General features: G+C 51.2%; 1 protein-coding gene across 1 annotated transcript in view; it reads left to right on the plus strand.

Annotated features, from left to right (window-relative positions):
* Positions 1-5,984: 5,984 nt before the first annotated feature.
* The window catches only part of LOC125957298 (polycomb group protein Psc), a 27,162-nt gene continuing 8,146 nt past the window's right edge, over positions 5,985-25,000 (plus strand). The window contains exons 1-2 of the mRNA XM_049689905.1: positions 5,985-7,875; positions 9,213-9,303. Of these exons, the coding sequence (XP_049545862.1) occupies positions 7,398-7,875; positions 9,213-9,303 (569 nt within the window). The 5' untranslated portion in view covers positions 5,985-7,397. The remainder of the gene's footprint in view (positions 7,876-9,212; positions 9,304-25,000) is intronic.

The raw sequence follows: 25,000 nt of genomic DNA on the forward strand, positions 1-25,000 counted from the left end.
CGTGGCGCATTTAAGCAAGAAGCTTGCACAGCATTGCCTGCGTCCGTGTACATTGTCTGCTGATGCTGATTGCAAGATTGTGCTCCGGGAGGAGCATCCATCCGAGCATTTCCTGCCGCATTGATGGGATGGTGGGAGGTGGTGGGAGCTTATGTATTACGCGTTTTGGTATTTAATCATGTGTTCTTCATTGAAATGCGCCCCGAATGCTTTTCTAATACGCGAGCGGAACCGTCTTGTTGAACACACGCGCAATGCAGCATGTTTCGAAGTCACTCTTCTTGTGAATAAATGTTTTGATTGCCTTACTTATGCTTTAATGTCGAGTGTAACACGTTGGCAGTGAAACACGTTCGCTGCCGGTAAACTAATGCAGGAAGGCGAAATGACTGTTCAGTCGTGCTAATGTCAATACTATCTAGACAAATGTCAATACTATCGGCGATGGTCTCATACATAGCTCGGGGCCGTAATGTCGTCTGCAGAAGTCATGTCATGCACTGCAATCTGATCGCACAATATGCTGTCCTTCGGCACATGTAATGATAAAGGTGGTTTCTCGGAAGCTTACAGTAAACCTTCAAAGGGTAACAGATTGGATAGGACGCATATCATTGCGAAGTAAAGGTGCCTTAATAATTAATTCTAGGAGAAGAGAAGTATATTTTGTATGGGAATGCCGGTTTCTAATCAAATGCCAACCGTTTTTGCTGAACATCTTAATTTTAATAACTTAAGTTTGATTGTCCTTCCCTGAATCCTTAAAAATCGGGGGATTATTTTACCCAAATCGACCATATTTTAACATTTGTTACTTTTACTGTACATCTTCTGCTTACTAAAACGCATATCTGTTGCTTTCTTTTCTTTTGGAGTTAGATTTGTTCAAGGTTCAATAAATCAAAATTTTATGAATATAAGTCTATTAGTCTGAGCAGTCTATTCTCAAACATGCACGATTTACAATAGGGGCTTTGTGCATAGAGAAACCCAAACTCATAAATGTCTTATCGCAAAATCTGCATAATGGAACCGAATCTACACTACTTTAGGGGCCACATTAACGGCGAACTACATATTGAAAGTTTATTTGATGCATTACAGTGGATTATAGGGCCCCGCAAATGCAATACAAACACATCTTAATCATCCTATTCGTATTGTAGATTGCAGAAGCACCTTCAAACAACTGTTCCTGTTTTGCTTAACTGTTCCGGAACAATATTTTTAAACAAACCGTAACATTTGCTACATTCGTTTGCTCGTGGGAATCTGCCAGAAAAAAAGCGAAACAACTACAGCCACTCAAAAACACCCGCAGGTCAAATAATGGAAGGTCACTATCTATCCTGCAACAGTAATGAAAGGCAAACATCACCCGGCACATGACGATCCATCGATGGCTTGGCTCTAGGCACGGTTGAAAGAAGTGACGCTTTCCCTTCCACGAAACCAGCTACATCCGGCCAGTGTATCCGGGTTTGATCCACTGGCTGCCCGCCGGCCAAAGGTATAAAATATAATTCCCTTCGCGCGTACGCTCTCGCGTCAACCGCACACGCCCATTCGGCATTATCATACTTCCGATCAGGCCAACCCGCAGGCGTACGGCGGCAGGATAATGAAGTCATCTCCTTCTAGATTATCGGCGATACCCCCGCCGCGCGGTGACCGGATCACGCCAGCCCATCAGCTCCAGCGGTAAGCTCTTCAGTCAATTTGCTCTCCAAATAATGGGACCTAGACCCGTCCCCACCCTCCCTCGTACCGCATGTGAACGGCACTGTGAAGAAGACGGACAGTGAAGGATACACTGCTGGACACTGCCGGAGAGGTCCACTTCATCAAACCGCTGACCAAACACAGGCTTCGCTGGGCAGCCGGCCGGTAGGCCGAAAAAAGGACTTCGATCTTACGCGTAGTCATCGCCCTGCGTGCTCGAGCCCAACGTTTGGTGGTGGTCTTCCCCCTGGAGGCCAATCGAGCGAATGGACGACCGCCACTTCATCATCGTCGTTCACGTTGTCCACGTCGTCCACATCGTCGTCGTCGTCGTCGTCGGCATCATCGTCATCATGGCCGGGGTTCACGTTGCTGTCGTGATGGGATTGCCATTGTTAAACACCTGCAGTGCCCGATGCAGCACCACCGGCGAATGCACCGCCGGCAGGCCACAGCGACGATTGACACAAAAGCTAAACCCCGGGACACCCTCCCTACCCCCCGCTTTCCCGGGCGGCGGTCGCAGTGGAGGCCGCTGTCTAAATATCGCCAAAAATCGCCAACCGGGCCGCTCCAACCAAACCGACCGGAATGGACGTGAACCGCGTGGATCATGATACGCGCTACGTGCCTTCCGGCGCTGGCCACAATCGATCGCATCGATTTGGTGTGTCGCCCGCGTCTATGGCGGAACCTTCGCCTGGACCACCGCCGGTCCTGCTCCGATTGCATTGCGCTGCCATCAAGTGACAGCGAGTGGCGGCATTGGCGTTGCATTCGATGCACATCGGCGGCTGGTGCGTCAGCGTGTGCGTCAATCGCCCCCGGGAGCGATTCCCGCGAACCCTGGCCAGCAGCAGCAGCAGCAGCGTTTGTGGCCAAGCTGCCAACAACCTGGTGCACTAGGCACCGATCCTGCTGCTACTGCTGCTGCTGCTACTGCGAGATAAAATGGCGGGCCCGAAAGGGACGACGTAGGACGGACACACCGGTTTTTGCTGGAACGGCGACCAAAAACCTTTACTCAACCTTTCGCTCCAAGTGGCATTAGTTTTCGTCGGAAGGGGGGAAAAGCCCGTGACCGAACCGCGTCACGCACGCACCCCGTCTGGCGTGTCCCTTTTTTGGGGGGACGGAAATTTGCGGTTTTTAGCAGCCTCGCAGCGCTCTTGATGGTGACGTCGTAGTCGGCGTTATCGTCGTCGGGGTCGGGTGGTGGTAGTGGATGCTCGTGAATAGATTTAGACATGTTTCCGGACCGTTAGGCCACGCGTGTGTGTGGCCGGAAGCTGCTAGAGACCGACCGGTGACCTCCGCGGACGTGGTGGTTTGACGCATAAAACATGTCATCGCACCGCGGCCACGGGCCACGGGCCCCGGCTATCGTCGCTAGTCACGCAGGCCGATGCTGCTTGGCCATTGCTTTTTTTTTTTGGTTTTCACCGGTTTCTATTTTTATTATGGCACACAAACTGGTGCGGGGCGCGAAAATGGGATTGCGCCGTGGTTGCTTCTTTGCACAGCTTGACACGGTAGTCCGGTCGGAGCGCGGACGGGACAAGCCGCCATTCGGGCAATCTTTTCAACCTTGCCAATCGAATAATGGAAATAGGATATATGGCGGATGCTGCCTTCTATTCTTTCCTTTTTTTTGTAGCGCTTTGGACAGATAAATGAATTTGGAACCCGTTGCTGGGGAACCCGGGCCGAGGCCACGGAGAAACCGAGCAGGCGGGATAAACGCGTCACGCGCTCGCTTCATTTACGGGCCTACGGCCGCGGCGGACGCACCCTTCCTTGTGTGGCAGGAAAAAAAATCGTTCAAATCCTCCCCGGAGGCACACAACACGCACACAACGCGGACGCATCTTTCGGGGTGTGAGTGTGAGCAGGGGTAACAACCGACCGTGGTAGTGGTGGTGATGGTGCTGTCGGGGGGTAATAATGCTCAAAACTTCGCAAAGAAAAGTGATCCAAGCACCCCAAGGGGAGCCGCACAGCATTATGCTGTGCGTTTGTTAAAACCGTCAGCAGTTGGGGGGCACCCCTCTCGCTTGGCTTACTACAACGGTTGCCTGATTTCGCTTCATTCAGCTTTTTATTTACTTTTTGGCCCTTTTCTCAACACCCCGTCGTCTCAACGTAACGCTTACCCACACTACTACCCCTGCGGACACACAATACTTTACACGAGGCATTTTCGGTGAGTGCTGGCGTTTGCGAGTGGTGTGAGTGTGAGCGGGGCTTGTCGTTGGTCGTGGAAGAAGGGAAACGGGGAAAGGCGAGGGGCATTTCTTGGTAAAAGACTGAAATAGGCCGCCCCGACTCACGGTGAGTTACTGAGTGACCTTCAGGCTCGATTTTTACTGATTGAATGTAACTTTTTCACCAGTCATCCTTTCCCAAGTACATTTATTTACGTTTCCACATTTTAATGTAAGTTTCTTTATTAAAAAAAATAGCGAACAGTGAGTTGCGGGCCTATTTCAGTCTTTTATCTATTTCTTAGAATAACATCTGCATAATTATTTATTAAAATATGATCATGGAACCGAATGGTGACTTCGAAGAAACCACATCTCATTCAGGATACTTGGTAGCATAACGTAGGAAGGAGCGAAGGACAGAGGACAGGAAGTAGAAAAAAAAGACGATTTTCAACTTTTTCTAATTTATTATAATGAACGCGAGAGTGTGAGTGAGAGACGGAGCGGTATGTAAGCATCGTTTAGCCGTAGAGGGTAAGGTAGAGATAGAGGTACAGTGAGAGCCCGAGTACATAAAATACACGATTCTGGGCCAAGCGAACGCAGTTTTGGCGCGTCTTTTTGGAGCTTCTCGTCTCACGGAGGGTCCAAACCGGGTTGTTGAGAGCATTTACACACGCTATGCCGAGGAACCTTTTTTTTCATTGAGCTACCACCAGCAGCAAAATCGTCGAGAGAAAGAGAGAGAGAAAAAGAGAGACTTGAAGCAACGTAAACGAAATCGTCGTTGCCGTCGTCGTACGCTGGTGTTACTATGTATTTTGCGGCCCCCTTTTTAACGAGGGGTTGCCTACGCGCTCAGCAGGCAACGTCGTTGCGGCGAAGGTTTCAGCGGCGATTCCGGCTGCCTATGTACAACAGCACCAGCACCATCAGCAGCAGCAGCAGCAGCAGCATCAGCAACAGTTAGGTAGAGCAAGCCTGCCAGAGCACCAAAACACGATTCCTACACGAAGAGCGTTGAGGGGAGGGGGAAGAGGGGGCACGCATGAGTTGTTATGTAAAGCTCACGTTTCATGCGCTCGGTTCGGACGGGGTTTGATTTTCATTTGCCCGTTGTCGTTGCCCAAAAAGAACCGGAGCAGCTGTGACCCTCGAGCCGCACGTTAGTTGATTAGTATGTCAAGCCGATCGAAGGGTAGGGAAGGAGGGAGGGTGTGGGGAAGGTAGTTTCTTTGAATATCAGCGGCAAAATTATTTATTACATGGTCCTAGCCTAGCCAAGCATCGGTGAAGACAACCGCACATCATCATCATCGTCATCAGCTGCAACAGCAGATCTTTGATCACGATGATGCTCGACGTAAACGACGGCATATTCAATGCTGGCAGGAGGCTTGCTTCTCATGTGTCCCCCTTGGCAATTCATAAACAGAGGCAGAGAGAGAGGGAAAGAAAAAAAGGTTTCCAACTTTTTCTAATTTATTATAATCTCATCGCTAGTGAAAGAAAGGAGAGAGAAAGAGAGCGAGAGACCGAGAGCAAACGAACGAGCGAACGATGTGTGCGTGGCATTATATATTTCCAACCCCCGAGTCGTGCTATTATGTATTTCCAACCCCAGCAATACAAAAGCAAGAGTGGGCGCCTTGTACATAAATATTTTCCACTCAGAAGAACTCACGCTCTCTCGCACACATAAAACACAGGGTAACAATAAAGTAAACGTTATTGAGTGACCCAAAAGTCACTATTTTTACATTTTTGATTATAAAACCCGTTGTAATGTATGCTGCAACGTAAATAAATCTATTTGAAAAGAGTAGAGAGGTAAACTAGTTCCATTTAATCAGTAAAATTCGGGTTTAAAGGTCACTCAGTAACTCGCCGTTAGTCGGGGGGGGGACTGTACTATGTATCGCTGTGTTCGTGGCCGCCGTCTCGCCGCGCATGTGCACACGAACACTGGCACAGCAAAGGTCGCCCGTTCGGTTCAGTTTTTTCATCGCTTCATTCTTACTTCGGATCTCGAAGAGCGCGCATCGCCGTCCGCCGTGGCGCTTTATCTCCGGTATTCGGTGTGTTCGGTTCGGTCGGTCGGTTTCATCTTCAATCTCTCGTGGACTCGGGCAATTTGTGTTCGTGTGTGTGTGCGTGTGCGCGCGTGTGTCAAGCCATAGAAGTGGTAGCAGCTGCGAGTAAGTGTGAGCGAGCAAGGGAGCGGAGGGAGCGCCTGCGTTTCTCTTCTCGCCGTTCTCTCGGTACGCTTGGCAGGCCGGCCGGCCTACCCTTGCCTGTTGTGTGGAATAGGCGCTACGTTACCCACACCAAGCAACTTCCTCTACCTCTCCCGCTAGCACCGCGGTTGAGCGTTGAAATGCGCGCGCGATCATCGCCGTCGTCGTCGTCGTCGTCGACGTCGTAAGCAGCGGCAGCGGCCGCAATTGTTGGAATAATAACGGAAAAGAAGTGGAAGAAGAAGAAGAAGAAGCAGTTAGCGGCATCTCAATCGTGTGTTGTGCGGTGGAGGGAGGCCTGCTGTGGTTGCTTGCTGAGGTTGAATTGTAGTTTCTTGGTGGCGCGGTGCAATCAAAGTGCCCTAAAGTGGTTCCTTCCTCATCGATCCGGTAACATATTTTGCAAACGACATCATCGTCAGCGGCTATTTTGGAAGTGGTGTTTTTGTGGTGATTTTTCGAAAGGAGCAAATTCGCGAAAAGTTAGTGAAAAATTCGCAAAGTTTATGTTCGTTGGCAAACAAGCGAAAAAGCAGAGCAAAGAAGAAACCACGTTTTTAAGGCCGTGTACGAAGCAGAGTGGAAAGCAGAGCGGGAGCAACAAATAAGTTTTGTGCAGAAGAAGTTCGCGTGCGAAAAGAGAGAAAGAAAAAGCCTACTGTGTGTGTGTGTGTGTGTGTGCGCTGTGCTTGTGGTGCCCCTGTGTGTGAATGCGAAGAAGCAAGGAAAAGGGGGAAAGTGGCAAACGAAAAGCAGAGCATAATAGAAGGCCCCGTTGCATGCTGGCATCAGCATCAGCATCATCATCATCATCATCATCGTCAGCAGCAGCAGCAGCAGCAGCAGCAGCCGCATCAGCAGAATAGCAACGGCGGAGTGGCGGTGTGAACAGTGAGACGTGTAAAGTGTGATATGAGAGAGTGCGTCTGGCCCCGGCCGACATCATCACACCGTGCATTACCCTGGATATAACTGCACTCGGCACTACTCCTGTGGATTAAAGTGCCGCGGTTGGTACGCAACATTGTCCGCTGCCGTCAGCATGGGACGCCGCATCACCACCGGCCTCATCATCCTCATCATCATTTCGTAGGGGATTAGGGATTCGGTGAATCGGTGAAGCAATTCCCCTATCCCGTATCCGCACCGCATATCAACAGCAACAACAGTAGTAGCAGAAGCAGAACCAGGAGCAGCAGCAGGAGCAGGAGGAAGGAGCAGGAGCAGCAGTATGGTGCTGTTACCGAACCCAAGTGAGGACGTCCTGGCAGGGGGTTCACCCTCGGCCAGCACGGAACTTGCCAGCGAAGGAACGCCGCTAGCGAAGGTGGTTAGCAGCAGCACAAACGCTACACCACCCTCGCAGCAACCAGTAGTACCGATGGTGGTGGTGGCGGTGTCGGCCGCTTCGGTAATGTCCGGGAAGGACTCGACCGTCGTGGTGCCGACATCGACGACACCACCCACCAATGAGACGACCGGTGATGACGTCACGGAATCGTCGTCATCGTCGTCGTCGTCGTCGTCGTCGGTGTCGGTCACATCGACTTCGTCCACGGCGAAGGCCCTCTCGTCCTATCTGGCCAGGCCGCTGTCACCGTACCGGCCAAGCCATGCCCAGTTGAGCACGGTGAACCCTTGCATTACTTGCAACCTCTGCAAGGGTTACCTGATCGATGCGACGACGATCGTCGAGTGTTTACATTCGTGTAAGTAACGTAGTATGCGCTACCCCATTTTACCATCACACCACCACCACCATCATCCCTTTCCCGGGTGGCTATAGCATTCGTTTTTCCAATTAGACACGGTTGGTCGATGGGGAATGATTTGATGAACAACATGCACCCCCCGCACACAACTTCCACACACAGGAGGCGCTGCACTGATGAACTGTCAAAGGCGCACTAGCCACTGGGGCTCTGGGCAGCAGACACACTTTGTTGACCCATCGGGCAGGATGGACAAATAGGGACACTCTATCTCCAACACATCACATGCTGCTGCTGCTGCTACCGAAACACACATCCGACATCCATCCGGCCCCACCAACCCTGGGCGCAGTCGTTGAACGAACGAACGAACGAACGAACGAAACGAGAGAGGGACCGTCGCCGTTGTGTTCAAAACAAAAACATGCGTCACACAACCTGCGTAGTGAGCGGGAAAGAGAGAGAGATGCATATTGTGAGCGAGAGCGAGAGAGGAGACCACAAAACTAAACATCAACCCGTTGCGTGGTGGTTGCCACTGACTGACAAGCAGGCGTTCGACACGGGGACCGGTGTGTGTGTGTGTGTGAGCGCGTAGTAGGTGCCCAAAATGCAGTCTCGCTTGACAGCAGCTGGTCAGCGCGGTTGGAAAGAAGGGGAGAGCGAGAGAGATGGGGAAGCCGCGGCCGTCGTCGTCCCTCACGCAACGCTGATCAACATGACTAGAAGGACGGTCACCTTACCGGTGGCGGATGACGATGATGATGATGACGGTCCTTAATTATAATGACGTCGAGGTCCCCGTGCACTCACACTGCACCTATCCTCGCACTCGCGTTGTTGCACACTACTCGCTCGCGAACGGTTGATGACAGCGTCAAACGGCGAGCCCCTCCTCCTCCTCTCTTCCTCTCCTTCTGTGCCTTATCGTCAGCGATGTCAGCGCCGCCAAGAGGAGGCGCGTTGTTAGGCGCACGTTTTGCACGGGCCTTAAAGCGAACTGTTTACCTTCCTTCGCCATCCAGCTTCTGTGCGCGTCTCTGTGTGCTGTTGTGTGTGGTTGTGTGCTTTTATTTATTTCCTCCTCTTTTTTTTTGCAGCCAATACCCCACCGCCTTTCGTAACACCCTCGTTGACGCCCGCTTGCTTGTCGCTGTTGATTTCAAAACACTAATCAAACCTTTCTCGTTCTCTCTCTCTCTCGTTCTCTCTGTTTCATTGCTTGCAACTGCAACACATCGCCTGGCATTCGGATCGGTCAACGCAAACAACTACTATTGGTACTGGCTGACTGGCTGGCTGGTTGGTCGTCGTCGTCGTCTATGCGTTAACAGTTTGCCACAGCTGCATAATGAAACACTTGCGCACCGAGCAGTACTGTCCGCAGTGCGAAATGATGATCAACAAAGCAAAGCCCAACATCAAGTAAGTAGCTCGAGTGCTCTGGTGCACACTACTGGGTGGTACCGTGGGTTGGTTTCATGTGTGTGTGGGTAGACGGCGCCGGTGGGCAGACGGAACTTCCTGGAACATCGATCCGGCCGACGAAAATCTTATTTTTAACCATTTGCAGCAGCACTATTTCGGTTGGGAAGCATATTTTGGGTGTGGTCGTGGTCCTGCGAGGAGGTGGAAGAGGGGTTGTTATTATTTCAATGCAGATGTTGATTAAATTTGAACAATTCGCTCGGCGCCGGCTGCGGCTGCCGGTGCACCAGCATCAGTGCGCCCTGCATTGGATCCGCATTATATTCGTGGGACGCAGAGTAATTATTTTAATCAATTCGTTCGTTATTGCACACACGATCGCGAGCTGGGCGCGCGCTTTACGCGCGACCTACACGGGCGCGAGAAAGCTGAAAATGAGATGAGAATGAAAAAGTTGAGAATGTCAAATCCCATACATTTGTGACAGCCTACTTGTATCTTTACATTTCCATTTGTATGGGATTTGACATTCTCAACTTTTTCATTCTCATCTCATTTTCAGCTTTCTCGCGCCCGTGTAGGTCGCGCGTTACACAGGCGCTACCCATTTCATAACTCGCGCGGATTGTGTTGTGTTTCGATTAATTTATTTGTTTTCCTATTTATTGGCTAGTACTATGGGCCACCCTGTGCAGCACTCGGATGAAGTTGTCAAAACAGCGATGCAACAGACTTACAGTGACTCGATGTCGACGAATTCGTAAAGCCACGCGACGCGACACCAACTCTTGATCGTGCAGCACTATTCTATGCACATTATGTAATTGTGACTACTGATCCCACTTGAGAAATTATCGCTTGCTATGGCTGATATCACTTTCTTGGATGAAGTTAATAAGTTTATTAATAAGTATAAAAAGAAGATGAACATGAGTTTGTGTCGCGTGACGTTGCAGCACAAATTCGGCTTCGAGTCGCTGGACTTTAAATCAAACAATAAGCTCCTTCTAATACCGTATGACCACTGTGAAGAAAGCCATTTCCAATTAAAACCCGCACTTCTCCGGTACCGAACGCTCAATAAACTCGTGAACAGGAAGAACTGCAACATCAGCAGCATCGCAGCAAGAGGCGCGCCATCAGTCAGGAGTGTTGGAAAAAGTAAACAAACGGCGAAATAACTATCGAGGCAATTTCAAACCTGCTGCAGCAGCAGCACACACTCCGACTCCGACTCCGAGGGGACCAATCTATGGAATTTGCGTGGCTATATGGTCCTTTTCGTGGAGTCTGAAGTTGTGGTAAGACAAATGCTCGGGCGCGCGCGCGCGCGCGCGTTCACAGCCCTATTACTCTAACAAAACCTTTCACTGTTTGTCACCGTCGCTCGTCGGATGTGTCGTCGTTCAGCAGCTCAGCAGATCGAACGGGATCGGATCGGATCGGATCCCGGAGGCTAGTTGGGAAGTTGTAGATAAACAAACAGCCGAACTCCGGGGGATGCCGGATGCTACTGCTGCAGTTTGCAGCATTTTCACAGCTGCCATCCCATGGCGCTCATCTAGCGCCCTCTCCTCTTGGGTCGCTTTCAACGTATAATCGATTGCTGGCGCTGCCGCTGCCATTGCCGACTGTGTGTTGATGTGCTCTGGATAGAAAGACCATTGATCTCGCGCCTTGCTTTGTCGTGAGGAGACGACTTTTTATGCCTTCACCATGTTCCATCCATCCCATCAGGCACAGGGTGTCGCACGCGGTTGCCGGAGACCCTGAGAGTGGGACCCTCGAATGTGTGACATATTTTTTCCGACAACGACGACGACGCCGGTCGATGGGTTTGTTTACGAAATATGGTCCCCGGGAGATAGAGCCGGAGACCTTTTTCCCTTCGATTGGCCTCTCTATCTTCCTCTCTTCTCTGTCTCTTCTCTGCCATTTATGGCATGGCTCTTGGCTTATGCGAAGGCAGCATTTTATGGTCCTTGGATGGTGGTACCTCTTCATTCCACCGTGTGTGTGTGTGTGTGTGGACACACATGTGGCATGTGTGTCCGGTCGGCGAGCTCGAGTTTACCCAAATTTTTCTCTACCAAAAAACTTTACGCAGCATAATTGGAAGGATAAACACTTTTGTGTGCGCCACAACTCCGCGGCCTCGGGTTATCGAATTCAATTAGACAATAATATAATTTCGATTGCATTTCAAATTGCACAACAATCGATGCGCCTGGCGGCCGAGTCCGGCGCCTCCTCTTCATCCCCTTCTTCCACCAACCGGAACATACCGGAAAGCAGCAGCAGCAGCAGCGGCAGCAACAACAAAAAAGGGTCCCAGTTAAGCACTTAATTAAGAATTAATAATGTGTGTACGAGGGCTCGTCCGGTTTCTCCTCGATATGGGGCCTGGCTATGTGTGTGTGTGTGGATGTGTGTGTGATGCGTGTTACCCAGACCCAGAGAGGGAAACGTGGAATGTGGATTGCAAAAATTGGTATTATGGTCCCTTTCCTGCCCCTCGGTTCCAATATTTCATCCTCCACCACCATGCACCTCTCACCCCGGCCGGCACCACCACCACCACCATGCACCTCTCTCCCCGGCCAGCACCACCACCACCACCACCACCACCCTGGTGACTGGTGGCCCCAGAGATCATTGACGAACTGTAGCTCGGGTGTGTTTTTTGGGGGGAAAACGAATTCCGACGATGTTTTCCAGATGACGAGCGACGAAGCGGTGGTGGCAATGTTGTCGGTGGCAAATGGCGTGCAATGTTGTACCTTGGGCCCCCTCCGGCCCCTCGATCCACAACATTCACCAGCAACGGTAGCAGCAGCAACAGCAGCAGCAGCAGCCGGATTCCGTGCTTCAATGAAGCGGCAATCGATAGCGAAATGTTCATTGTGAACGGTATTCAGAAAGGAAGGGGATGGATAGTTGAGAGAGAGGGAAAGGAGGTGAGGAAACATACACATTGCTGCCTCGTCCCACAACCTCGCCCGGACTCCCCCGATGAGCCGTCAACACTCACATTGGCGCGATGGCGCGCTCGCTGAGGTCTGTTTAATAACTCTCTGGCAGAGCAAAATGTCTCTGCTACTACTACTGCTGCTGCTGCTGCTGCTGCTGCTAGCGAACAACATGATGCTGCGGCCACAGCCCATTCTCCTTGTTTGCCCCGTTCGTTCCCCTTTCGCCTCGGCGTACGTTGGAAGAATTCTCTCGTTTCGATCCCGTTCTGCCGGGCACGTTTCGTGTAGCAATTTAATTTTAACCCAGAGCCGTCGACTACCCTCTCCGCCGGTGCCACTGGTCCGGCCTGGCCTGGCCTGGCCTGGTTGCCTGGCTGCCAGTCGCAATTTGTCCGAAAAATATTCTCCAAAAACCAACCCCCCACAAACACCTACCTCGTACACTTCCACCCGAGTGAAATGAAGAGCTACATCATCATCTGCAACTCGAGAGCGGATTGCGAGGTGTGTATGTGTGTGTGTGCGGGGTGCAGAACTCTGGTCCATCCCCGGCCCCTGTAAAACATGCTCTCCCTCCAATGGCGAATGGGAAAGATAGCAAAAGTCCCATCTCTCTCTCTTTCTCTCTGTATGTGTCTCTCTCTCTCTTTTTAGTTCTGTATCTCGGTTGTCCAAGAACCGTAAAGTATGCAGCAATTAATAACATTGCCCATTGCCCCAACTGGGCTGTACAGCAAGCGAAAGCCTTACACAACACACACACACACACACGAGGCCAGTTCTCTGCGGAGGTTTCCTGGTCGGGAACAATTCATTTGCGCTATTGCACCAACATCAGGATCCACAGATGAGGAAAGCATGAGGGAGGCAGTACTCCTTGGAGTGTTTGCTGCAGAAGCACTCCAGCCAGGGAGTCTCTGTGTATGTGTTTTGTGCTTGCCGGAATTGGAATGTCCTTTTTAACTGCTTCCTCAGTGCGCGCGCCTCAACCACACAAGCCACAAGACAAGGACAAGGCGCACCATCCAACCTCCCCCAAAGAAGGGGGGGGGGGATGTGTGTGTAATGTGTGTTTGGTTTTGGAATTCCCAAAAAGTATAATTAAAAGCCATTTGTCCTGACCTTCTCGACTACTACTGCACCGAGGTTTGTACCGAGAGGGCCCGTTTGTTTTGTCCCGGGCACACTTGCTCCACACATTAACCCGGAATCTTATTTAAAACCGAAGGGTTGGCTTTTGTAGAACAGTGGAGGTCCGAACACAAGGGAGAAGGTGTGTAGTGGCTTATCGAGCCATAACTTGCCAGCTCATCCTCAATCCGAGGAAACGTTTTTTCTATCGGTGTATTATTTTTACATTATTCTGCTTCCCCTGAACGAACCTGCTTCCGGAAGTGTTACCACGACGGACTGTCCCGGACCAACAAGCCAACAACATGGCCACATCCCCCTTGGTGGTGCTGGTGAACCCCGGCAGAGAACGGATTAAACGAGGTCGTCGTTGCCAAGGATCAACTCGGAGAGGATCTACTCGAAATTGCTCCAGTGGGACCTTGGATGTGGTCGGTCGGTCGGTCGGTCGGTTGGTCCGGGATGGTGGATTAACTTTTTGCAAAATGCAATTTCAAGCACTTTCCATTCGTTAGGAATTAATCTAAAAATATGATGCCCGGTAATATGGAAACCAAATTTCATTGCCGCAGCCCGGCGCGGACCTTGTGTTCTGCAATATGGTCCTGGTGGTGGTCAGGAGAGAGAGAGATGAAGAGAGGGAGGTCCAGAGTTTCAAGTTTCGTAATTTCGTTTTCCCGCGCGCTGTCGATGCATTTCGTGTGCACGGAGTCCTATCCGGGTTTCTGCCCAGGTTCCATCCAAGAAGTTGATGAAGAGACCAAGCTTCAGACGCGGTCGCGGTGCTACTTCCGTCAGTTTCCACCGTCAGCGGAGAGAGAAAGATGATGGAATAATGCGCACGCTCACCTCACCGATGGTTGTTGATGGCCAGTTGATCCCCGGGCCCCCGAAAATGGTCGGAGGGTGTACCTGGTGGCCTGAAGGGGAAAACAATTTTTCTTATATTCCACCTCAATACTTTATGCTTTTTCTTTTTTTTTTTGGGGAGGAAAACTCAATTTGAGGTCCACCAAACCGACCAACCCGTAGCAGCAAGTGTGGCCGGACGGGGGTTTATCCCTTTACGTACGTCTTTCTTCTTTCCCTCGACGACTCCAAACTTCTGTCGGCCTTAGTTTGAATCATGCCGGTTTGATGTAAGAGGGGATTTTGGACATTTTTTTCCTCGTTTTCCCTCTTCTGTTTCGCCAAACGATAAACGAGTGAAGAGGGGAGGCTTTTCTTCGGTTCTTCGTCCTTCTTTAGTTGCTGCGCGCGCGCTCCCTTTTCCTTTCTTCCTTCCTTTCTTTCTCTTGCTGCATTGCCACTCCTGGTTGCTGGTCTAGTGATGGTGTGGTATTTGGTCGCCAGGTGTCCCTGTATGTATGTGCTCGTTGCTGTTTGCTTCGATGTGGTCTGGCCAATGTGTGTGTGTGTCCCCTACCGAGGCAGAGGGGCCCACCGAACATAATGACAGCCGCCTGTGTGCGCTCCAAGCGTCGAGGGCGTCGTCGTCGTCGTCGACGACGTCAATGTGCACAGCATTGGAGCCACCAAGCGCCTAATCTGGTGTGGTCTGGTCTGCGCTGGTAGTAGGTGTAGTCTTGTGGCCGGTCGAACCACCGGTGAGGTGGTGTGCTTGTATGCGAATGTTCTTAGCTCCACTTCACTTCTTGCCTGCGCCCAGACCATCGGTAGCATGCCCGAGGAGTGAAGCCGCAATTTCTTTTCCACGGTTTCGTGGCCTGTGGGATTTTCCGTGGTTCCGGTTCTCTTGTCTCCCCTCTTCCGCTCACGAAAGGTGAGCAACCTCGTGGAGAGCTCCAACAACCACCTCACCAACCACCTTCGACCGGTTGATGACATAATCCATGGCCACAAAATAATAGTTCTCTTCGTCGTTATTGAGCTCCCGGGGTATATAAGGACCGTTGGGTGGTGGCTCCAAAAGAAATGGTTCATAACAGCAGGTCCTCTCTCCTCTTTTCTGTCCGTTTTTCTCCATCTATAGGAAGAGGAATAGGTGAATGGGTGATGGATAGGTCTATAGCCGAGCAAAGAATGGATGACTGGGGCGCTGGGTGGTTGAATTGTGGGTACTTCCGACCGGGGTAAAAACGTAAAAAGCTGTCAAAAACAGGATCTCTCGTCCGTAAATAGATTGCAGCACAAATACACCAAACGCACACACAACTACCCTAACAACCCAAACGCGCATTGCACCTCCTTCCTAATGGGGGGGGGCACCAATACCAGCGTCGTAATGTCGTCGGCATTAGAATCCTGCTGGTGTATGTGTGTGTGTGCGTGTGTACTGGGCTGGGTGTATATATGCGCAGCGGTTTATGATTATGATTATTTTAATTATTGGGTTTTATTGTAGGCGAACCACCGTACATGGAGTCGTTAATTAAAGAGAGCATATTTGAATGTGGATAATGGAAGGACCAAAACGGGGAGATTGTCCAGCGGAGACTCGCTTTATTGCCTTGTGAATGTGCGAGTGTCATGTGACTCATACCACCATCACCGGCTTGTGCTAATACCACTTCGTGGAAGTGTGTGAGGATATATTATTCGCTGATCCCCCGCCCTGCATTACAGATAAATTGTATAAAAATCCGGAAGTTATTGCATTAAATTGTCCAGATAATTAAATAAACCGGAAGCCAAACCCGGAGAGAGGGAATCGCGAAAACGCGATTGGGAATTTATTGGAAAAAATATCCTCCTGCGTAAAAGGCTCCGTGGCTTTTCCGGTTTTTCATTTTCTGCCCGGCCCGAGACCTACCGCGACAACACACAACAACGTCATCATCATTAATGACAATCGAGCATAGGAGAGTTTGCCGGCACAAACACACATGCACCACGCATAAATACATATAATATTTTGTTTTGTTTGTGTGTGTGTGTTTGTGACAGGATCGACAGGAGCCTTACGAGCGAGAGGATCGCCGAGGCGAACGATTATTTACGTTTAGCCTCCATAGTAAAAAAGGCCAACCAAAAAGGTGCGGCGTAAGATGTGTGGGTTGTGATGTTTGTATGGTAATTGGATCTACCTCACGCGCGACCCACCGACCGGTCTAACCACACGCACACATTCGCGCGACATTCGTTGTTTGTTCCACAATCAACACAACTCCGGAACGCGCACATCTGTTGTGTGTGTGTGTTCGTGTGTGTGCGTGCGCGAACTGGAAGTCGGCTCGCAGTCACCTTAAGACGCGCGCTTCCTGGATTTCTTTTCCTTTTTGTCTTTTTTTTTTGTCTTCGCTTCTCACCTTCCTCCTCGTCGTCGTCATCGTCGTCGATCGACAGATGAGGTTCCGACCAGAAGCGGATGAAAAATTATGCTCCGATCGTATCGGATCTCCTATACCCTCCTTCGGGGGCCTCTCCGGGTATTGTGTTGTGTGCTACTGTGGCGGGCTGCTGGCGGCGGCGGAAGCGGCATCGAGGACAACCGGCTGGCTGGCTGGCTGGCTGGCGGCTAATGCTGATGATGGTTGATGTGTTCTTTTCGTATATTCTCACTCTCTCTCCCGTTTGCTCTTTCTTACGCCCTCCCTTGGCGCAAGGAAGTAAGGAATAATCAGCAAACGGTGACCTCTCTAACCCACACACCACCTTTTCCGACGGCAGCGGCGACGAATGGCCGCCGGACAGAGCAGCGCCTGGGGTTTTTCCAAAAGACGGCGCATATGAACCAGCGTGTGCGTGTGCTCTTGTTCCTGTTCCGAGGGGTTAGTGAGTTATGAATTATCGTTTCTTTAAGAAGAGACCCTTCTGGCGTCCTTCTTCTGCTGCTCTCTTTTCCCCCTTGGTAGGCCGTTCTCGTGGGACCGGCCGAGAGAAAATGATTATGTTGACACTTGGTGCGGTGATACACGGATGAAATATCCCCTTCTCGTGGATTTTTCCCCTTACAGAACACGTTGCGTAGCACAGTATTAACAGCCAGCCAGCCAGCCAGCCAGCCCATCGAGACGCAACCGGAGTCGATTTACGCCGAGGAATCCTTAATCCTCTTCCCGGGCAGCTTCTGCGTTTTGGATCGCCTTTTTATTCAGTCTCGTTACTCGCCAGGGATCGCCATTTTTGCTGCGTTTCTCCCTCTGCCCTTGAGACTGTATTAAATTCAGCTCCAAAAAGCTTCAATCAAGCGCAGTCAGCCCCCAGCCGCAGCAGCAGCAGCAGCAGCAGCAGCCAGCAGTGCATGCATTTTGCGTCGTTTATTGCGTGTCGGTCTTGTCCGCTAGTTTTCAGTCCGGGCACATAACCGTCGATAGCAGATTGCGATTGCCAGCAGCAGGAGCATCAGGAGCAGCAGCAGGAGGAGAAGGTCCGTTTGTTGTGTGTGGAATGAGGCATCAGTTAATTCCCCGGCTAGGCAATCCATAAAATATATTACATTCCTTTTTATTCCTGTTGCAGCGCCAAAAAATAATAAAACGCAAACTCTTCCCCCCGATGTTATTGGAACAAAATGGCAAGCAAAAGAAACAAGACCTCGAGAATCCCGAAGTACAAATCCATAATACAACACACACACACACACGCACACACACACACGCGTCAGCATGGCTGAGTGAACGCAATGCGCGTTCTATTATTAATGTTTGCTGCTGAAATATTCCCTCTCATGATTGGCCACTAAAAAGTCCGTTTCCGCCAAGCATGTGCATGTGAACCTGCTGCTACTGAGCAAGGACCAACAACCAACAACACACAAAAACAACACAAAAACCGCGAAAAAAAACTTGGAAAAACCAAAAAAAAAAACAACAAATCAAACGGCGGACTGATTTTTCATCCCTTACGCGCGCGCGCCACTCCTTTGCCATCATGTGTCCTGCACACGCACGTTAGTGTTGCTGCTGTTGCTGTCCGGCCGAGTGCTGACTCCGAGGGTGGTGCGTCAGTTCTTTTGCTTTCCTTTGCTCAGGCCGGCCGGCCATCAGCGTGAATTTGACGTGATTTTTGTTAATTTTCTTTGGCCGGAAAGTGTGCTGCTGTCGGTGAGGTAGAGGGTGGTAGCCACAGGGAGAAGTGTACGGCATGATTGGTTGGTTGTTCGGTCCCCGGTCGCTAAAGTGGAACTTCCAGGCAGCCGTGGGGGTGCAGCATGAGGGGGGTAGGAAGTATTGCACTGTGCGGCCACTGGCCACCACCGGATGGCAGCCACCAGATTCGGGGTTTTTCATTCGACACACACACGCACATACATACACACAAATGCACATTGATGGCCGCACGGTTCTTTGTGAAAAGCTTTAATCGCATCGGAAATCGCACATCCATCCGGGATCCGGATCGTTTTCCACCGGACTCCACCAAACCTACAAAACCTACGAGAGGAAGCGAGGAGGAGCGAAACGGAAAACACAACATATCGATCCTCACACTCACACATATACACGCAATGGAGCGACTGTTAGTGGAGCGCATTCGGGGGGCCTGGATGCCGGCCAGCCGGACGGACTAGCGGACTCTCTGGTCCGTTGAGAGCATAATCATGTTTCAATTGCGCCGCAATACGATCCCCGAGGCTCGTTGGATGAAATCCCCCTCCACCAGCCACCACCACGTGTCCCCGTGTCCCCGTCTGGTCACTACTACACACAGGCACTTTGGCTCGCATGCACATGGCCGCCACGGTCGAGGTCGAGGAACAAACAACACGGATAACACCATCAACCGAGTCTCGAGCCACAAAAAAAAGTCGACGGGACGACGGCGGTGATAGCGCGCCCGCGCGGGATCGGAGTGCCGGAGGATCAGATTGGCCGGGGAGGGGGGGAGGGGATTGGTCGAGGATATTGTGTTTCGCTCCTTCACCGACTTCCGGCTGCTGGCTGCATGGTGGCCCTTGCGGCGATTCTTCTCCGGAATCTTTTGGAACATCACAACACACAACTGCACACAATTGCATTTACGGATTAAAACCCCTTCGTCGTCGTCGTCGTCGTCGTCGATGGCCCCCAGGTTTCTGTCTCTGATGAGCCCCGAGCGACGCAGAGACACATCACCGGACCACGGGCTGGAGGAAAAATCGACGGAAAAATAGGCCCAACAGGAGTTATGGAGTACGCGCTCGTGTGTGTGTGTGTGTGTGTGTGTGTGTGTGTGTGTGTGTGTGTGTGTGTGTGTGTGTGTGTGTGGAAATAGGAAAAGCAAATCAATAAAAATCCGACGAACGACCAAGAGTCGACCGGACGGACCGGTCGTTTCGGTTCGGATTTGCGCAGCAGCAGCAGCAGCAGCAGTAGTCGAGGAGGATGACGGAATGGCCATTATTGTGTGCATGGCATAGAGGCTCAAAAATCAAATTCAACATAAAATGCCTTTCTGCGTGGTGTGGGTTTTATGCAGCGTGAGTGAGAGTGACGTGGCGTATAGTGTTGCTGCTGCTGCTGCTGGATGGTGATGACCTCTTCACCCCATCACGCTCACATCGCACGGCTTGGAGCCCTCCTCATTCAGCATATGCCCTCGATCTACGGCGGGAATGTTCTCTCGGACGGCGCCGTCGTCGCCGGCAAAGAAATGCAATAAAATATAAATCTTGTGCCACTAGCGCATACCCCCGTGGCCCCGAGAAAAGTCCAAAGACAACGACTACAACGGCGACGAATGGAAAAGACACTTTGTCTTTCGTTTCGTATATTGGGGGATCTTGGTAGATCCCAGGACAGGAGCAGCAGCAGCAGCAGCAGCAGCAGCAGCAACTTGTCGTTCGGAGTTCAGTTCCGGCTATGGATGTGCGAGAAATAATTTACAATCCAGATCGGAGCGCCATGTGCTGGTGGTGGTGGTGGTGATGGTGGTGGTCGCGATTTACGGGCGTGTGTTATATCGGGTTTGGATGTGGCCAAATTGCCTTCGCTTGCCCGAAAAAGGAAACCCCCACCGCGCGCGCGGGGCCTCTTTTGTTGTAGATGGCCGATGGCCGGCTTTATGGCTCGCTCTAGGCTACGGATCTAGACAGAGGAGAGGACAACCTTGGCCAGAAGGCGCTCGTTTAGCGCGCGATCAAGATTGCACCCCGAGTTGACGACGACGACGACGAGATATCCCCCGTTGAGTCACTGGGATTTAATAAGAAGCTTCCACATTTCTCCATCGTTCTCCATCTTCCAATCAAATCCCACGCCCCGGACAACAGACAGACAACAAAGAGAATTACATTTCACACACAGAATCGTCGTCCTCCAACACACACACACCCAGGGAGTAGCGGCATCCAGCCCCAGGACCTTCATATCGTCGTAATTGATATGTAAATTGCCATCTCCCTCCTCCCTTTCGGGGGTTTTCGAGCAAAAGGAGCAACGAAACGAGAGAAAGCGAGGCAGCGGTACAAATGTCGCGACGATTTTCCACTTTTCCGAAACAATTACCACTGTTTTGCGACGTTTAGAAAGTACAAATAGTAGTTGCCTTTCTGCCCAACCCTTTTTGCGGTGTGTGATTCTTGGCTGGCTGGATGGCCCTGGCCGGTCCGTCGGTATTGCTGCTGATGCTGATGCTGCTACTGCTTCTGTTTCTCCCGCAAAGCGCGCTAATTGTCGGGACGCAGACATCACATTATGGCGCTTCTGCTTCTGCTGTTGCTACTTGAGATTAATATTTTCCACTGAATGGCAAATTCGTGCAACATACTCTCGGTCTCGGTCTCGGTCTCGGTCTCTATCGGTCTCCGTTATGCGCTCTCTCTCTCTCTCGCTCTTTATCCCTCTCGTTGGCTTAATGTGCCATCCCTTGTCGCGCGCGTGTGTCTTTCGTTCCTTTTTTTATAATTAACATTTAAAAAGAGTTCGCCTGTGTGCTGATGCTGCTGCTGCTGCTGCTGCTGCTGCTGCTGCTACAGCTACGTTTAAGCTGCTTTTCCACCCTGGCAACCACCACCAGCGTGAGGAGCGAGCGGTGGTCGCGAACCCAACGCTAACCGTGGAGTCTGCTCCAACGAGCTCGCGAGACGAACCGAGTAGAGATACGGGACGACGATGGCCACGACGACTGCAACGACCACGGTGGACGGCAACACACACAACGACGATGACGACGACGACGACGACTACGTTTCAGCATCACCTTTATGGCGCTAGACGACGACGACCACGACGAGGTCCAGTCCTTGGGAAAGGAAAAGAGCGAACAGAGCTCGCGCTCGGCTGGTGACTGTGTTATCACACACCGCCATGCTCTCGTTCCCAGCTCTTTTATGACCACGGATAACCTCTTCCTTCCCTTGGGGACTATGCACCACTGCACCACCACTTTCCGAACCGAGACTGAGATGAGGAGGGGAAGCGCCATAAATTTGAAATGGAACTAAGCTCTGCGCTGCGCTGTCGGGGAACGCTTTGCAGCGCGAAGGAGTTTCGCGTTTTGGCGCTGTTCTCTCTTTTTGATACCCTTTGGCTTTGGTTGGCGAACGAGAGAGAGAGAGACAGACAAGAGAGATAGAGAGAGAGACGTTCTCTTCTTACTCCACAATACCGGCACAATGGAAGAGTCCAGCACCTGAATGCAACATCGCTGAACGGCGAGATGTTGAGTGTGGAGTTGGGCCAGCACAATTGAAGTAAAGGACAGTGATGGTGCCTGGGGTACACACAGACACACATAAGAGGACACACGCGATCATAATTGGATGTGACTCTCCATACTACCTGCCACACTGTAACCGTGGTTTTCGCCAACGTATCTTCCGGGGTGTGTTCCTTCGTTCGAAGGAAAAATATGCAAAGCCTAGAGCTGGGTATGTAAAAAAAAGGAGCAGGCGAACATCACGACGAAATGCATCGTCATCGTTGTGGCCGAAAGGGGGGGTACCCACCAACAGCGACACACCTTCCCTCTGTGCCTGACAGGAGTTGTCACTCTAGCTAACGGGGAGAGAGGCTAACCGTTAATGGCTGGTGGGAGGACTTCAATTTGGGGCCAAAGCATCATATCCTGTCATTGCGCAAAAGCCAAAGCAAAACGACCCCCCAAAAACGACGCCCAAAGGGATAATCTCTCTTCCCAAATTCCCCCGGGTTGGGGCCTCTACTCGCCATGACCATGACCATAATAATGAAAATGATGGAAATGTGTCGTCAGCGGACCTAGCTCCAAGGCGCGGAAACATTGTCCATGCTGCAACATGTGTGTGTGTGTGTGTGTGTGTGTGTGTGTGCTTTGTCCGTGCAGCGGAATCCGTCACTCTCTGGTACATGACTACAAGCGAGGTCGCGTACCAGCGCGTCCTCCTATGAGCTGTCGAATCGATTCGCGACAGTCGTTGGTCGCGCGCGCGCGCCCACGGTGCGGATGAATTTTTAATTGAACATTCGTAACATCCTACGACAAGAAAGCCCGCGGATGACGCCATGGATCATGGAAGCATGATGACGGACGGCAGATCGCAAACATCACATCCTTATGTTTGTTAGTTCAGGTTCCGACTTCTAGTGTTGTAGGTAGTACAAGGGGGGGGGGGGGGGGGGAGAATGTTCGAAAGGAGGAGGAAGCCAAGGTTTAGGCTGCTTCCCGATGCTTTTCGGAGTCCTTCCGTTGGCTTCGCGATGTGTACCGTGTGTACGAATGTCGCGAAAAAAAGCCCGCGACTTCAAAAACAAAAAAAAAAGAGGAGAGGAAGGATAGTCGCGACCCGAGGTCTCTTTGTCAACATCCGGCTGTCCGTATCTGCATCGTGGATTCGACATGACACACGGTACAGTGATGGCATGGCAAAGGAAGCTGTATCGCAAGAGCATTGTGTTGACTGGAACATGAATATCAGAAGCATGTTAAGACGATGCTGTGTGTGTATGTGTGATGGCTAGCGCCAACAGTAAACCACATGGTGAACTTGGCGACTTTTGATCGCAAGCAGTCGCCGCGTAGCCGAGAGACGCCTCAACTGCAGGCATCAACATCTAAACCAACAGTGTTCTGTCTAGACGGAGACAGAAATGGGGTATCCGCTGGCATCGGTAACGTTTGAAGATAATTGGAGGAAAACGGAGACGCGAGCTTTGGCATCAGGCATCAGACATCCTCCATTTCAAGCACTCTTGCTGCTCTGTTGGCTGTGGCGTGTTGGTTGGTAATCTAATTCGGTTCCTAGGTCAATTGGTTCAACGGACAAACGGGTTCATACGGAGAGGATGCCTTCGTGTTAACGCACGTAAATGATCCCTGTATCGGGATATCATATTCGTAGATCCAAGATCTTCACAGAAGACAGACAGAAAATGTTGCATCGCTGTCAATTTGGCATCACCACAAATCCCCGGAATCTCCTTAGATATCTCTCTCTCTCTTTTTCGCTTCGCTCTTTGCCGCAACTCTCATTCCACGCGTGGAGTTCGACAAAAGTGTGAAAATGGAAAAAGTTCTGCAAAACCAGTGCCGGAAGCTGCTGCGACCTGCGAAAACAAAACATAACTGGACGAAGCAGCGAAACTTTGGCACCTCGCGCGCCAAATACTGGACTCCTCTCTGCCGCCGGGTGTCAACACCACAGACGATTCTATCGTTGCTACTCCAATTTATCGACAGCAAAAAGATGGGGAGACAAACGCGGACACCCAAAAAGAAGGAACATGAAAGGAACTTGCGCATCGCTTGCGGCAGACTATCCTGGATGGCAGCATGGCTGGGAGGCTGATGAGAAAGGCTCCAAAAAAGGGCCCAGCCCAGCGTGCAGTGCTGCGCCCGGAGAGTGCGATATTTAATTTGTCAAAAACTTTGGCTACAAGACATGAAACCATGTTTTATGAGGTCTGCTTTTAATGTGGTGCAATTTTCGGGGCGTTGAACGGGTTGAACGCACCCGGCGGCTCAACACCACTTCACGATGCGATGCTCTACCAGCGATCGAGAGGCAGCGCGGCCCCGGTCCCGGAGTAGTTTGGTGGTTGTGGAGCGAAAGGTTTTTAATATTCCCCCACAGTCTCATTATTCCGGGCTGTAATTAGTTTCCTTGGCTTTGGCTACATCGGCAGCCGGGGTGAAGGCACCAGCACCATCACTACTACCCGATCCCGGCGGTTGTGGTGAGTCGCTTCGGTGCATTCTGGGGCATTCGACGACGATGAGCTGGTTTTCGATGCTTTTACTGCTGCTGAAGCTCTAGCTAGCTTGCAAGACTCTGCTAAAGATGGAACTACCTTCCGTGCACTACGGGCTAGGTCGGTTGTAGTTGAAGGCAAAACTTCTTAATTTCGTTCCATTCCAAATCACTCTTCTCTCCTGCTACTGCTGCTGCTTCTCCAGAGTGCTGCTTTCAGAAAGGAACATTTGGTGTTGTCGAAGGACCTGATTGTGACACCCAGCAGCAGGACTGCGAACAGAAGCAGAGAGGGCAGAGGGTATAAAAGGCTGGTGGTTTTTGGTTGGATAAATCTGTTCAGAACCCACGGCGTTTTAGTTCAGATTTCTCCACCCTTCATACACCCGTCTCGGTTGCCTGCGCCGCGTCCAACTGGCGGCCGGAGGGGACTTATTATTAGAGATCCTTGTCTGCTGCGCTGCAGTGATGATTATGAAGATGATGATGATGATGACGACGCTGCCGCTGCCGCATCGAGTTCCAAGAGGAGGAATCATCG

The sequence above is a fragment of the Anopheles darlingi genome, chromosome 3, assembly GCF_943734745.1.
Source record: "Anopheles darlingi chromosome 3, idAnoDarlMG_H_01, whole genome shotgun sequence".
Lineage (NCBI taxonomy): Eukaryota > Metazoa > Arthropoda > Insecta > Diptera > Culicidae > Anopheles > Anopheles darlingi.